Source organism: Astatotilapia calliptera, chromosome 15 (assembly GCF_964374335.1).
Source record: "Astatotilapia calliptera chromosome 15, fAstCal68.1, whole genome shotgun sequence".
NCBI lineage: Eukaryota > Metazoa > Chordata > Actinopteri > Cichliformes > Cichlidae > Astatotilapia > Astatotilapia calliptera.
Genome location: NC_137436.1, coordinates 18,825,204 through 18,841,660, shown reverse-complemented (window position 1 = coordinate 18,841,660; position 16,457 = coordinate 18,825,204). Strand labels below are relative to the sequence as shown.

General features: G+C 38.4%; 1 protein-coding gene across 7 annotated transcripts in view; it reads right to left on the bottom strand.

Annotated features, from left to right (window-relative positions):
• The window catches only part of LOC113037141 (dystrobrevin beta-like), a 43,638-nt gene that overhangs the window by 13,637 nt on the left and 13,544 nt on the right, over positions 1-16,457 (bottom strand). For 5 of the 7 annotated variants that reach the window (XM_026193881.2, XM_026193877.2, XM_080290264.1 and 2 more), the window contains 9 exons: positions 14,031-14,122; positions 13,796-13,876; positions 13,320-13,533; positions 13,113-13,198; positions 10,970-11,124; positions 10,760-10,859; positions 9,092-9,258; positions 5,325-5,449; positions 2,809-2,880 (listed from right to left, as the gene is read on the bottom strand). In XM_026193881.2, coding sequence (XP_026049666.1) covers positions 2,809-2,880; positions 5,325-5,449; positions 9,092-9,258; positions 10,760-10,859; positions 10,970-11,124; positions 13,113-13,198; positions 13,320-13,533; positions 13,796-13,876; positions 14,031-14,121 — 1,091 coding nt within the window. In that variant the 5' untranslated portion in view covers position 14,122. Of the gene's footprint in view, positions 1-2,808; positions 2,881-5,324; positions 5,450-9,091; positions 9,259-10,759; positions 10,860-10,969; positions 11,125-13,112; positions 13,199-13,319; positions 13,534-13,795; positions 13,877-14,030; positions 14,123-16,021; positions 16,091-16,457 lie in introns of all 7 variants that reach the window. The other 2 variants (XM_026193878.2, XM_080290263.1) reach the window with 1 other exon arrangement.

The following is a 16,457-nucleotide window of genomic DNA, read 5'->3' as shown; positions in this document are numbered from 1 at the left end:
TACATTGTAGCCACAGCCACCCTGGGGCGCACTGACAGAGGCTTCTGTCAGAGGCTTCTTTGATTAACCTTATTAACCTCTGTGAACTCTGTTTTTCATACCAAATATTGATTCACTGTGGAGGCTCACCTTCATGTATACAAACCCAGAGAGGGTGGAGAAGCTAGCATTCCTAAATCTGCACCAACTTTTCCCTTCAGCTGTTTTTTTAAATAGCTTTGCATCCTTTAAGTTACCACTGTCCACTGTGTGATTGGTTTACGGTAGGGCTGAACGATATATCGCATTTGCGATAATATCGCGACATGATCAAGTGCAATTTTCTAACCGCAAAGGCTGCGATTATACTCTGGACATGTCCAAATTCATGGGCTGCATCCTCCTGAGGCCGCATTTGTAGACCGATTACGTCACAGCGACGCGCCGAAGGCTGTCCAAATTCGTAGACTCCTCCGAATGTAGCCGACAAATGCGTCCTCCTTTTCCCCGAATTTGAAGGATGGGTCGGGTGTGTCCTTCGTGGCCTACCATATCCCAGAAGTCATAGCGCGGCCCAGCCAAACTCCAGTTTCCAGCAATGGCGGCCGCTACTAAGTTTTAAAATTACTCATACTAATCTTTCTGGGTCACAAAATAAACTTTTAACATATTTTCAGGCGAGAAAGTAGTTGTGTAAACATCAAATATCTGCTCGGTTTATCAAGATATCCCATATTTGCAAAAGTGCTTCGACGTTTTCAGAGGCGTCTGCTACCCACCAGCTCGACAGCTAGCCGGGAGCTCGAGGGTTACTGATGCGGCCGAGAACGGCACAACTCCCGGCACATCATTTTCAGATCACCGCGGAGTTTCGCTGCTCGGGTTAAACGTAATATATAAGTCACTTAGACAACCTAAAAATGTTATTGTTGGGCTTTTTTCAGTGTTTTGTTTGTTCGTGAGTAAATCGGTTTGGCTGAGATTAAAGTTATTAGATTAGATAAAATAAAACTTTATTAATCCCCCGGGTGGGTTCCTCCTTGGTTTTCACACAGCTGACTAAACGTCAAACAGAAAACTTATTAAACAGAAGTATGAGACGGACGAGAATTTACGCCAGTGTCTGGTTATATTTTAGATAGCAAGAAGCAGACGGCCGAGTTTATTAAACTCCACCGAGACAGCGGTGACGCTAATCAGAACTAGACCGTCCAATTTCACGCCTTTAAATTTTAAAGGCGTGTTTGTGTGTGTGTTTATACAATTGCTATTATGTTTGCACTTTATGTGTAATGTTACTGACTGCAGAGATCAGTAAGATGTGTGTATTTTTTATTTATTAGTTTTATTTATTTAATATTATTTTTTAATTGAATGACTGTCTAGTAGTTCACAGATGTCGAAAAACTGAGTGTGGTAAAGCCACTGATTTTGTTTATGTATATTTCTGCAATCTGCACATTGTACTGACTTTCATTTTAATGTTTACACCAGGGTTCCTTGTCAGCACTTTATGCTCAGATGTTTGTAAGCTAAAAATAAACTATTGTGTATGTTCAAATATACTGTTGTGATTGAAGAAGTTAAATAAAAATGTCAGTCATCAATTCATGCATCACCTCATGTCATCATAACAGAGGTCTGTCTTCCAGGAAAGAACAGTTTAAAATTAATGTAATATAGTATTGGCCATACTATATGATGTATTGCTTGTCTTTGTTTAATAATACAGAAGACAAAGACCTTAAAAAATAATCGCATATCGCATCGCAATCGCAATATTGGGGCAAAAAATCGCAATTAGATTATTTTCCATAATCGTTCAGCCCTAGTTTACGGTGTTCTCTCTCCCTTGTGTTTTGATCGATTCTTCCTTATTTGTGATAAGTTTTGTAAGCAATTATTTCTGTACTATTAAAATGTCTTTTGACTGGAGCAGTTTCGTGTAAAGAACGGAAATAAGGAGCTGCAAACGAGCATTAAAAACTATTAAATCATCTTTCCATCCATCTTTTTCCACTTATCCAATTCAGGGTTGTTGCGAGGCCGAGAGCCTATTCTTACTCTTACAGGACGAGAGACTTAAATACACAATTTTTTCATTACTTGCAAAATAATAACGGTCTAAAATCTTACAAGCTATGTAGTGGAGTACGTGTTTTGGTTTTAGACATACACCTGTATGGTGGTGTCAGAGATGGCTACTGTCGGCTTGCAGGAAACTTCACAAGAAATGTAATAAATGTAAAAGTAATGGAAAACTAAACTTTTCTTTTAACTTGCACTTAATTCAACAGCTCTTTCACAGTGTCAGATCAAAGACACTGCAGACTCCTTCACCTCTCCACCTGCTTCCTACTCTCACTAACCTATGACAGCATCGTTTTACTGGCGTCGAGTTGGGCTGAATCTCGTATTAGTTTTTATTCACCCACCACGAGCCCTTAAATCGCTGTGAAGAGTTCACATCTATTTTTAACTGCGTGCAAGTGAAGCGCTCATGCTATCGAGCCCTGTGTCACCAGTATAGACCCTCTGCTGTGTATCCACGCAGCTAAAAACAGCCTCTTTATTTCTGTTAACTCATGATTCCTTTAATGTGAAATTACTAATAGAACAACCTAGTAAGCTTTCACTTCACCCAGTTTGCCTCACACTTCAACTCGGAGCTGTGATTTATTGAAACAGCAGCTGGCCAACCAACTTGCCTGACACAGTGGTTAAGGTCTTTATTTGCCTTGAATATTAGAGAAATATTAGTTTAAACAGAAAAAAGAAACGAAGCCACAAGATTGCACACTTTTAATCAGCTCTAATGTCAGTCTTTACCTTTTCGAGGACTCGCGAGCTGATGAAGACAGCAGCATGGCTTCACTGGTGTTCCCAACGGGTCTCGATGGTCTGAACAGACAAACACAAACATGCGTTAGAGGCTTATTATCAACAGAGTTCACACGGAGGAAGGATAGCGACGTTAAATCATTAAACTGCCGAAGCCTGCCTATCAGAAAGCACGCATTCTTACGCTCCCATTCACACAGTCACACACTCTCACATGCTTTTGAGTGCATTCATGCAACAGTGAACTGTAAAAGGTCTGAGCAAACACAGACAGGCCAAAGATCAAACGAGGGAGAGAGAAAAGAAAGTAAGAGAGGGAAGTGGAGTGAGGGCACATCCAGAGGAAAATTTTAAAAAGACTATAAATAATCACATTTTTAAGTCTGAAATTGAAACTGCATTTAAAAAAAAAAAGAAAAAAAAAAAGCATACTCACACCCGCGCTAAATTCAGCCTGTGTGTGCTGGCCTGAGTATGAGCCTAACGCCTGCAGGTCTGCAACGACCTGGTCGGCTTCAGTGTGGAAAATTAAACAATGCCGATACGCCACAGGGGGCGGAGCAACCGAAGCGTTTGGATATACAGAGGCGGGACTTTTGCTTGATTTACGTTATCTGAGTTTTCTAGGTAATGTAAAATTTTGTAGTTCGAATAGTTAGCTTTTAAGCTGTAAATGTTTCACTTCCTATTGTGAAAGTGTTTAAATGTTTAACTGTTAAACATTAACATCACGGCTACAAGAAAGCTTAATCTTTTTTGTTCTCTTTGTCTCTCACATCTAATGCGAGGAGGCCTCATAGTGAATATTCCTCCATAGCTTCAGTGACTTTAGAGGCACAAAGAGACAATAGTATCTGTACAGCCCAGCAGGCGTTTAACTTGGGCACAAAAAAATGAGCAAATCAAGGCTTTTTTGGAAATAAATTCAATGCAAAAAATCAAACAATCTTCTTTTTAAGCAATATGAACATTTTACACACTACAGAGGTCTATTTTACAGGGTAGATACACATGAATTCAATAATATGCAATCCAGTAATATTAACATTAATCATACAGTCATCATTTTTTTAGCTTTATTCACACAGATCTCCTGTAAGCCTATTATGTCAAATCTAGAATAAGTTTTAGAAATAGTTTAAAGGTCGTTAACGTTACCATCACACAGTTTAACTGGCACCAGGTTCAATACTTACAGTCCAAAATCATAACCAAACTATACAGGCACATCAATTAGATTGATTAGTAGTGAAGGGCTCTCAATATGGAAGCTCAAAAGCGCCAAAATAAACAAATGAATTGAAAATGTTAAACATACATGTATAGATTGGTTAACTGACACTTTTAATTTGCTTCTAAATTTACTAGATTTTGTATTAATTTTTTTATTTCTTTATTCCCATGTTTTAAATTTTCATTTTATTTAGTAACTTTATTTTCTATAAACATTTTTCCAACAATTTCTCTATTTTCTTTTTGTTTTTACTGTTCAACAACAGCAAAAAACTAATAAAAGTAAAAGCATTAATAACAACAACAATACTCATGAGAAGTCAAGCATCATTTCAACAGACACGTCAACCATACATACAACACTGTAAATCAATTATCCCATTTTCACCATCGTTTGAAGTCTTATGCAAAAAAAACAAAGCTAAACAAAAAAAACCTTATCTTTAAAAGCTCAGAAAGGGTCAGATTAACAGAAATGTTTCCACTTTTTTGTAAAAATCAAGGGATTTATTTCGGACCAGGTAACTCCAGTGGGATGTGTTCCAATATCATCCCGTGCCATCTGAGTTTTACGAGAATAGTGCATTTTTCTTTGTGCAAAAATCAGAAGATTAAACCGCTTTCTGAGATTATTTTTTTGCATGCATGTATTTGGGAGACCAATGAGAAGTGACACCAAGTAAAGATCAATTGCGGTTCCTAAGATGTTCCTAATTTAAAAAAAAAAACAGACTGATAAAAGGTGGTGTGTATGACTGACAGCATTTATTTTTTCTCCTGCATTTATGTAAAGCATGTAACAAGGTTAAGTTTACTTAACATATAGCTTTTTAGTGTGTATCTAATCTAAAATAATAAGGTCAGTACTGTCATACAGGCCAGTAAATGAATCAATTCATACAAAAGCAAATAAATATAGAAGCATATTATTATTATTATTATTTTAAATACTTTGATATTTTTGTTGGCACATGTAATGAAACTTATATACTTTGTTAGTTTTAGGCCTCCATACCTTGAAACTATCACTGTAGGTTAAATTAACATTCTAATGAGGTGAACTGAGTGACAGGATAATTGGCACCAAAGGGGACATAATAGAATAGAATAGAATAGAAGCTGAATCCTTTTGTGCCTCACTGAGTAAGACCGCACTGATCTGACAGGAATAACCTGCATTATTAAAAAGCAGTTGTTGAAAATTTCAGTAACATTTAGCTTTTTGATATTTGGTGTAATAAATGTGTGAGTGCTGGGAGGTCATATCGTACATTATGTTGGCGAGGTTAAGGGTCCTCTCGGGTTCTTCTGGGTAAATTGGGTGTGGCGGCTCCCTAGACGACACGCATCCCAGAGTCCTGCTCAGGGCTCGACCGATCTTTGTCGCCGGTGACTTCTACACACAAAAACAAACACACAAGCATCAGTTTATGAACCCACACTGCATGAATGCAGTAGATGTGTGAAGCCCGTTTTAAAGAATCAACTTTAGCACTTATCGAAAACAGAGATACCTGCTAATTACTGCTAACTAAACTGCAGCACAGACGTAGTGAACAGACTGCTGCCCTTTAGCTAATCACTCACTTGTATATATGTACTCCCAGTTTCCCTTTGTTCACTGCCAGATCACTTTCTATTCTTTCCATTTAAGGCTTCTAGTGATTTCCATTGTTGTTGATCCTTCTCATGTTTCTTGTTATTATCTGTTGTGTTCACTTGTTATCTTCTCATGTATTGCCCTTGTACTGGTTTTGAGTTTCTGTAGTCTCCCAGGATTTGTGTATTTCCTGTCTATGATCTCTGCCTTTCTGGGTTAAAGATCTGGATTTATGGGCATTTATTCTGACTCTCTGTGTCCTGCTTTTGGGTCCTTCTCTGTCAGCCCTTACGCCACTTTGGTGCAATTTCTAGACTACCACAGTGCAGCTGTGCAACTTATTTGACAGATAATTTAATGAATCTCAAGGACTTTACTGTACGTGTGCATATTTAACCCTTCAAACGCCATTTTTTAACCTGAAAATGCCCTGACACTTAACTCCTGAGCACAAATCTTAAAATCAGGCATCTGTTTTCCCATGAACCACATTCAGGTTGCTGCTGTTGGGTGTCTTTGTTAAAAATAAAGAAAGAAAAGGACATATACTGAGAATAAAATGAAGCACAAAGCCCAGTCCTACAGAAAATCACATGTAAATATATGTAAAGCCTGAGCTACAATGAGTATATAATGTTACATGATGACAGGCAGGAGCTGCACTAGTTAGAGGCTTTAGACCTAAAACTGAAACATTAACAAGAAAAATTATGCCAAAGACTTACTGATGAATAATTCAACAACTATATCTTCTTCTATTAATACATAATTTCTTCATTAAAACATTTATTCCTTCAGGCTAGAGCAACTTTTATTTAAATTATCCGATTCACTTCAAATAAATACATCATGCCTGAGTATGAAGCTATAAATATTTGGGTATGTATACACTTGCATTTAGCTACTGACCCTTTGCCCACAATTATCAAGGTGTGTTTACAATGTGTGCTTTTATTTTTGAAACCAATTACATTTCCCAGGAGGCTATGTGACTGGTTCAGGTTGTTTTATACCAGAATGAGGGTAGAGCGAGTACGGCTAGAACAGGGGAACAGTTTTAACACCTCAAATAACTTAAAAAAAAACAAAACAATTTTTCTTTGCACGTGTATACAAGCATCATCTTTGATTTTGAGAAATTCATAGCAGGTGAAGTGTGCACCTGAATGTTTCTTTCAAATTGAATAGATCATTGTGTTTGTATCACTGAACTTAGAGCCTGGCAACTCCATATTCAAATTCCTTTTCCCACTAACCCTCTAACTACGTCTCCAAACTGCTCAACCTGAGCTGTCCCTCCGCTGTACTCATTTTCAATCGCGGTCACTCCAAATGAAAACCTGAACATCTTCAGCTCTGCTTCTTTATCAGTGCCACCATCTCCAAACCCTACATCGGATCAAGTCTCACTACCACCTTGTAAACCTTTCCTTTTCTTTTTGCTGCTATTATTCTGTCACAAATCAGCTCTGACACTCATGTTTTTACCCTGCCTGGACTTTTTCCTTCACCTCTCTTATGCACTGTCCATGTCTTTAGATGTTTGACCCCAGGTATTTAAACTCATCAACCTTCACTATTTCTACTAATTGCACATTCACCTTTTCCACCTGTCTCGCTCTCATTCACACATATTTCATTCCTCTTCTCTCCAAAGCATACCTCCACCTCTCCACCTGCTTCCTACTCTCACTACAGGTCGAAATGTTGTCTGCAAACATCATAGCCTGCAAACAACAAAGGGCTCAGAGTCGATAGCCAATGTAGTCCACTCCCACCCTGAACCCATCTGTCCCTCCGGTCTCACCACCGTCTCGGCTGTCCTCATCCATGTCCTGCATCATCCTCGTCCCTCTCTGGCACTCCCGACTTCCTCACGTAGTACCATTTATTAACAATTTACATATTTAATAAATAATTGACAGGACACTGAGTGGTCTCGATTGCGATATGTCAATTATGATACACGATGGATTCAAGCTCCAAAGAATACCAATGCTCTAATGGACGCCACAATTACATTTGTGCCCACTGTGAATTTTAATGTTTTAAAATGCTATTGTTATGTAGTTGTAGCCTCCAGTGTTATTATGTTGTTGTGGCAGGGGTGTGGTCTCTGGCTCTGCTGCAGTGGAGGGGTGGTACGGTAATCTCATAGGGTGGTGCCGGGAGGTTGGAGGGGACAGGTGAGAGGGATTGCAACTAATGAGCTCTCCCCCTTATTAGTGTCTGGAACCGGGAAGGAGTGGTGTGTGTAGTGTGGGAAGGCACTGGAAAGCTGGCTTCCCAGTTGAACACAAGGTGTCGAAGTAGTGGAAGACACTGTTTTTCAAAATAAAGGTGCTACGACTGACACTCAAACACTGTGTGGGTCCTGATCATTTCACAGTTGTTTTAAATATTTCTCAAGAGGGAAAAAAATATAAATATAATGAAATACAATAATTTTGTATTTGTAGTCATTTGCAACTATTTTACAAATGATCTGTTTTTTGTTTTTTTTAACTGTTGCTCAATAAATGAAATTATTCACTGAAATTAAATATTTTTGCTCAATGTTTTTCAGCCAACTGTGGAAAACATTAAGTACTATTAGATTATTCTGTTATCATATGTTACCTTATATATGTAATCAAAGTAGTTGAATTAGAATACTGCTGTAGATCACATTATACCCTTTAATATAGAGTGTGTGAGCTGTATGTAGTGTAGTTCTCATTATACTTTTGAGTTAACAGAACATATTCACATATTAGTTCATTAGATAAATGTGCATCACTCTGTATCCTTGATCTGCTGGGAATGTGTTACACTGTTTTCTTGACATGCTTAATTGTTGAATCATGACGAGAAGGTTGTAAGCAGGAGACTCTGTGTCTAAAGACAGGGGAGATAGATAGACCACATTCCACACCCCCACCTTACAGAAAGCAGAGAAACAACTGCCGAGGTCATAACTTAGGCGCTGTAACAGAGAAAAAATGTGATGTTTTGGCTTTTACGACTAGCTGGGGGCCACTAGAGAGTATAAAAAGCTGAGCAACCCGTCACCATTTTGAGACATGTGCCTGACCCTCTGGTAGCATCTCTCCCGTCCGGACGTTGTAATGCTCTGACTGTTGAATTGTATGGAAATAAATGATTGTTGATTGAGCATTGATACACCGAGTATTGTCCCTCCTTCAGCCCAAAGATTCAAAGAATTGGGAGATTTCAACAGTACTTATAGGCATTACTTATTATTACTTTTACAGTGCGCAAGGAAAGGAAACATCACATGAATTATAACTTGTTTTCATTCATTAGCTTATGTGCAGTAATGGAAAGAGGTAAAAAAAAAAAAAAAGTGTCCCCGTTGTACTACAAATGAGTCCAGATGCGCCTCCGCACAGCGAGAGCCCCCTGCTGTGATGGATGAGTAACCGCTCCGTGACTCACCCAGGAAGAGTGCTCCTTCATCTGATGCTTGTTGCTGTGCGAGCCGCTGGTGTTGCCACGCCAGAAGCAGTTCTGGCAGAGCTGGTAACCGCGGCAACGGAGGCAGCGATAGCGGAAGCCCGTCATGCCGTTGCTCCGACAGTAAGAGCACGAGACGGGATGATAGACTGAGAGAGGGGAACAAAAAAAGCATGAGATTGAGAAAGAGAGAGCACACTGTACAGTGGTTTTTATTTTCATATAATCAGTTATTACCACAATAAAATCCATTTTACATCCAAGACCTGACTTTACAAAGAGTGCACAATATCTAAAGGCACGATAAAAACATAAGGGATGACAAAGGGTTCTTTGCACAGTGGAGTGGAGTGGAACACAGTGTTTTTCTGTTCCCATGCACTGATGTGAATCACCAGCCAAATCTGTGGCTAATTAACTTTCTGGATACAGAACATTGATTGGCACTAACAAAATTACCCTTTTTTTAAACAAAAATACTGTTTCCACTTGAGGCAAGTAGCAGCACTTTTTAGCACAATTCTATTTTTAATTTGTACAAACATCTGAGGAGAGATGAGGGTGAAACAGGGGACACATTTAGCATAATTCTATATTTTTGGCTATTTCCCCTCCAGTATTTAGCTATCTTAGTTTGTTCACACGGTCAGGCAAAAGGTGAAACGCGATGTAAACTCAAAAGGTTTGAATGAATTCTGATAAAACTGAGTCTAGAGTTGAGTGGAGTCGTGTTAGGAATCCATTAGATTTCGTCTTACAACCACCAAACAAAAAAACCCTTATAGCTTAGAAACTATGGTTCTTACAAATGTAGCGTTTATGGTCAACATATAGAAAGTAGCATATAAAGATTTGACCTCTTCTTCAAAGTCAATCGATTGATTTAAAGGTTAAAATGATAATAATGCTATACAGAGCTATTTAAACCCTTTTGACAACATGTATTGTACTTTAAGAGGCTTGTAGTGCAGTAAAAGTACAGTACATATAGGGAATGACATATGGAGATTCTAAATATTAGGTTACTTTGGACCTCTAACCTCAAATAAGGTCAAATTCCATAAAATGTATTTTTTAAATTATGCTTAAAAGTTGCCTACCTTTATTTATATTGGCACCATGTGTGAGATGATATACTGGTTTAAGGGGGACTCAAAATACCCCATTATCATTTGCATCTAAATATTATGTCACATATGACCTCTGACCTCACTTTTGCGTTTCTGTAAAAGTCTTTCTTTCAAAATGACCTCAAAATATTGTGTAATCATGTTTTTAAAGGAAGTATTATAAAGAGAAAGAGAATAATGTGCCTAGTTAGTTAAAAATATGCAGCAGAATAATATTGTATAATAAGCTCAAGTTCTTCATTTCCAGTTACTTACAAATCAGTGCCTATTATCTATTACCTATTCCGACATATTATATATATAATAAAAATAAACGTGTCATTCCACCATTATCTGACTTTTACTGCACAACAAACCTCTTAAAGTATGTTTAAAAACAGAAAATAAAATAAATATATGTAAAATGTAATACTGTTCTGTTAAATGTAAATACTGCCTTGGTGAAGGGTTGCAAGTAAATTTCTGCTAATAAACCAGGTCTGCTGTTAGAAAGTTTGCATTATATCGACAGTGTCTGTACCATGCTCCACATTGGCCAGGCGGTGCATCAGAGGCAGCCAAATGAGACACTGAGGAGGGTCGGCCACGATGTCCAGGAACATGTTGAGCATCACTCTCTTCTACAAAATAAGAGCAAGACTGTTTATGAACACAGAACCAACACAGAGGCTGTTTCATCCTTCAACCAGTTAAAATGAGTATGAGTGTGTGTGTGTGTGTGTGTGTTTACCTGTTGGGGGAAGCAGGAGCGTGCTAAGGTTTGTGTGTAGCCAAAGGAAGGCCCTTCATATACGGCAGTGGGCAGCTTGAGAGCCTCCCTCAGAAATTGATCAAACTTGGATAGTACCAATACACCGTTGGAGTCAGATACCTGAGAAAACACATCTACACACACACACGCGTGTGCACACAAATACACACAAAATGAAGAAGGCAGCTTAAAATACTACATGTCCAAACCCCAGTGCCTCCCTTAACCTTGACTTTAACCAGTAAGTGTGGCAGATTAAACCAGTGAGTGTCATAAAAGCCAGACTCTCTCAGCTGAGTTTTTGTTTAACTTTGGAGCTTTTTAATTTAATCTTAAATCTAATTAAATTTTTAAAGCATTTTTGAGACTTCAAAACTTCTTGAGTACAGGTGCACATGATATTTTCAGGGTTTTTTTTTTTTCTTTTTTCTATTGCCCACTCCATGTAATTCGAGTCTGTGACATGGACAATTTTCATAGTGTGAAGGTAAAATTGGTCATGGCTTCATTAAATTTACTAAAGTTCTTTTAAAAAAATCAAATCAGCTGAGTTTGATTAGGTTAGCAGGTACATTTTTGGAAATTTGACTGACCCTAACGCAAGTGAAGGTAAATAAGCATAAGCAAACAGCAGCACTGATATTTCTCGTCCACCAGGTGGCGCATATGCAACATATAAACAGAATAAAAGATTTCCTGTAAAAAACAAATATAACTACAGGTAAATTGTACCAAAGCTTGTACTAAAATGCTTTAGGCCACATCGAGGATATGCTTTTTACAACTTAATAAAGTTTTCTGAAAGTTTAGTGAACCATCCACTTAGCAAAAACAAGTGCAATCACCAGTCTGTGCACTCACAATACGAAGATGAACATCTGCATGAATTAACCACCTTACTTTGATGTGTTGTGACAGACCACAGGTAACACCTTTGTCAGTGATCCAGATCTCCAAGTTGGATAAAATTAACATTTTGGACAACCACTCTTATCATGCAATACTTGTTGGCACAAACTGATGCAGTTTTTTTTTTTTTTTTTTTTCATTTTAAGAAACCTTCTCCACCCCTGTTTTAGGATTTCATCATAATATAAAAAACTCCAATTTATAAACAAAAAAAAAAGTATTGTGTTAAACTTTAACATGACTGTGTGCACCACAGCCTGAAGAAAACCTAGATAAAATTCAATCAGCAATCAGGTCGACCTCTCACAGTGAACATCATTTGCTACAATGACAGTTTGCAGCTGGAAATAAGATTAAAACGATCCAAATCATTCAGAAAGTAAATGGGTATCGACTCTATATACTCTGCTGTTCCTCTTTTTTAAATCTTTGAATTCAGGTGTTTTCAGTCCCACTGCTGTAAGTGTATTAAAAAAAAAGAGCTCATTAAATTTGAGCATGGTACTATAATAGGATGCCACTGTTGTAACAAACCTGTTTTTAATCCCTCCTCAAAGTGGCATCCTTGCAAAGTGAAAATGTTTAAGATGCACAGCACCTCAGTTATAAAGTGTCAAACCACTTGTGGTTTATGGTGCATAAAAGTAACCAAGGCTCTCCCGACTCTGCAGAGCTCCAAACCTCCTCTGTCATTAACATCAGCACAGGAACTGTGCACCAGGAGCTTCATGGTATGGGTCACCATGGCCAAACACACAGTTCCACTGTACAAACTGGCAGATTAAACCACAATAAGTGATCAGGTTTATGCAGAGCAGATGTACCCTTTATCCATCAATATCACATCTGTGTTCTGATTCGTCTCATATTGCTCTGCCTCTCTTTCCCTCAGTCTCTATTTTACAGGGTTTTTGTATAGTTTGAATTTTTATTTGTTCGCTTGTTTTAATATGTCAGTGACTTCCCCCCACGGTTTTCTAGGTTTTCATGTCATGGGCTGTACAAAAGAAACTGAGTTGACTCATATGTAGCACATGGCAGGAAATAGCAAGCACACTGAGTGACGTTCACACTACTATAAATACTGTGGTTTAAGCAAACACACATGTGCTCCTCAGTCACTAACAATAAACACACCAAACTATTACTGCAGATTGGAGTAATAATTATGATAATGATTCGTGTCTGTTGTGATGTATCGACTGGTACTCACAGCGGAGTTTATCCACCAGCTTCCCTCCACACAGAGTGGCCAGCATCGCCTTTACAGAGAAAACTGTCAGACGGCTGTCCGGCTCACTACGGCACAAACAAAAGCATGTGTGATGACGTTTGTGAAACTATGACAAAGACACTCATTTAAAGGCAACAACAGGATGTGGATGGCCACATCTCACTGTTGCCACTTCCTAATCATTACCACTCGATGGCAGCCAGTAAGAACTCGACCAGCAGGACGGTGCTCTGCTGCGGGTTGATGGTGTGTGTGGTGGGCAGGCGTTTGCTGAGCTGGTTGAACAGAGAGGACACGAGGTTCTCCAGTCTGGTCACAGAGATGCCAGCGTTCAGCTCTACTGCGTTTAGACCCGCATCCCGCACCGCTTCGATCACATTGTAAATGTCAATGAGATGCACTGGAAGAAGAGGAAGGAAGTCAAAGTATTTAAATTCTTTTTAACTTTAAGAATCTTATCGTTTGATAGGTGTTGAAAGATGTGCAATGCTTCACTATTTACAATAAAAAGTAAGATTTTGATCAAATTTTTCTGCACTCATTTTATTATTATAATAATATGTCACAATGTAAAAATTTTCCCTTTTACATCAGCCTAAACTGACACATGAGTATTTTAATAACGCATCTTTCTGTTGTAAACGAGGCCAGTTCTGACTCACAGTTGCATCTCTTCTGTATAAATCTGAGCTTGCAGGCTGTTCGATATGTTGACAGATAAATGGCATCAAAGTTCTGCTCCCCTGTCAAAAGAAGAAACACAGCATCAGTAAATAGCTCTCCTCAGTCTCAGTGCAACTAGTGTGATCTATTTAAGAAGGTATATTTATTTTTAAGGAAGCGTTGACATGGTTGAAGAAACATTTAGGAGTTAAACGAAGGCTCAAACTCGCTCACCGAGCTCCAGGAAAATCCGCCTCTCCTCTGCTTGCGCCGTTGCTGGAGCTCTCCTCCCTCTGTCTCTCTGCCCCCCCTCCTCCATCACCATCCTGCACAATACACACAAAACATTACAATAAATGCTCAGTACACAAAAAGGGTTATAAAGGGTTTAAGTTTTAAACAACAAAGAGCTACAAAATCGGGTAACTCACAAGAAAAACGAGATAATTAGCTAAAAGAAAATCTACATGAATAGCTAATGAGGCTTGTTTCTGCTACTGAAAAAAGAAAAACACATTTTGCCATCTGCAAGTAAAAATTTCAACTTGACAACTCCAAATTAATTGCCCAATTTTTAGTAAGTAAATTTGAGTAAAAACTGATTTAATATTCTGAAATTTTGACAGACTGCAAAGAAAATATTTCTTTTCAGTGGACTTCTGGCCAGGTGTTTCTGCTATTCATGCCCTGGAGCATTTCAAATAAATAATCTGACAATATATCTTAATATATGGTAAAGACCCAGAAGTTTGTGCAACTATTGAGCTTATTAATAGCCCGTCAATAATACACAGATATCTGTGTCAATGTAATGCACCTGTACATGTTTAACATACATGTTTAACATATACAGGTGATGCTGACATCACGGTGTCTTGCAAAAACATGAATGGGCGGATTTTTAAGAACCATTTCTAAAGATCAGAAATTGCGTCTTTACACTCTTTACACCAATTATCTCTTTTTTTTAAAAGATCATGTTGATACATTTAATGGACTTAAAAACTAAATTAATTTAAATTAACTGCTACAGTGTATCAGAGTGCTCTCAAAGCTCTTATTTCTGATTTCCATTGATGTTCTTTCTTCTGCGTTTTGAGTTTATGTGAATTGGTTTGAACTCCGCACATTTCTATATATGGTCTTCACAGAAAAACATTAAACAAAACAACATCATCAGGGTTCTTTTTTGTATTAGACCTGTTAGAAAACTAAGTCTACAGGAAACAACTGGTTTAATATAACGAAATACTGTAACTTTACTGTGTACACATGCAGACTCATGCAGACACTCCCAGCTGCAAACAAAAACTAGAGCCAGACAGTCAAGTTCAGGGCCACCAGAGGATGAGCTGAGAGCTCGGTAAATAAACTTAATAACGAGAGCAGCTGATGAAACCTGAGCTGTAGGCTGGCACTGAACAAGGACAATTAAACAAGGATTAAACAAGGATACAGAGGGAAGAGCGAGGAAGAGAGGGAAAGAAAGAAACAAAGAAATTAAACAAAAAGAACAAAAGACATGAGGACGTAAAAAGGAAATAAAATAAGGTGAAAGAAAGAAAGAAGTTGTCAGGTAACAAAGAAATCACCAGAGGTCAGGGTCACCATGGCAACAGTTACACTACACCACAAAAGTGAATCACACACAAATATTTGCATTCCCTGTTCAAATGTGACACACACACACACACACACACACACACACACACACACACACACACACACACACACACACACACACACACACACACACACACACACACACACACACACACACACACACACACATTCCAGAGAGGATTTGAAAGCTTCCCAGGAGACTTCATGCTTCATTCAGACAAAAGAAGGATCCCTCCTTCCAGTTAGTCTCTCACACACATTTACATGTTTATGCAGCAGTTAAAACTTGCTGTTTCAGTGCTACTTCTGTCTCACACAGACTCAGACAGGCTGATATAAGTTAGTCAAGTATATGTGTAACTTGCAGCCCTTGTAAGACACTGCCGTCTTTACAAGTCTGTTAAAGTGACAACATTCTGTCATATAGTGTTTGAGTGATACCAAACATTTCAGCTTAATGAGGTCAGAGCTTTCACAAGTAATCCCCATGAGCCAAAAGCTGCTCTAAACCCTCCTTTTCTCTGCTCTTAGCTGTGTATGAGGTGAGTGAGAGGGCATAACCTTTAATAGGGTTATCTCAGATTCACAGAAACCACACCCACCTGCTGATCAAACCTTCTGTTTACAAGGTGCAACCAATCAGAAGGAAGTTTTCCAAAAGGGAAGATGATCTTTAAAAAAAAAAAAAGAAAAAAAAAGAGGTGCTAGTGTAAGATAAATAAGAATTACTTTCAGACTGTGAGTCATGCAAAGCTACTCGAGCAGATTAAAAAAACAGAACAAAAATGAAAATAGGCAGAACCGTTCCTCGCTCCTATCTCTACTAATTCTGGACACCAAAACTGGGGCTGGCCCTCTTTGTGGCGTTGACAAATTTTTAAAGCATTTTAGTGCAATGTCTATGGGCTCACAAAATGACCATACCCTGGATAATCATCCTTAGTCACAAGGGGTCACCAAATCAGGTAGCTCTGCATGTTTGAGTTGGCAGATTTTTAATGCCAGATACATTTCCTGACCCAACCCCAAAGAGTCCCA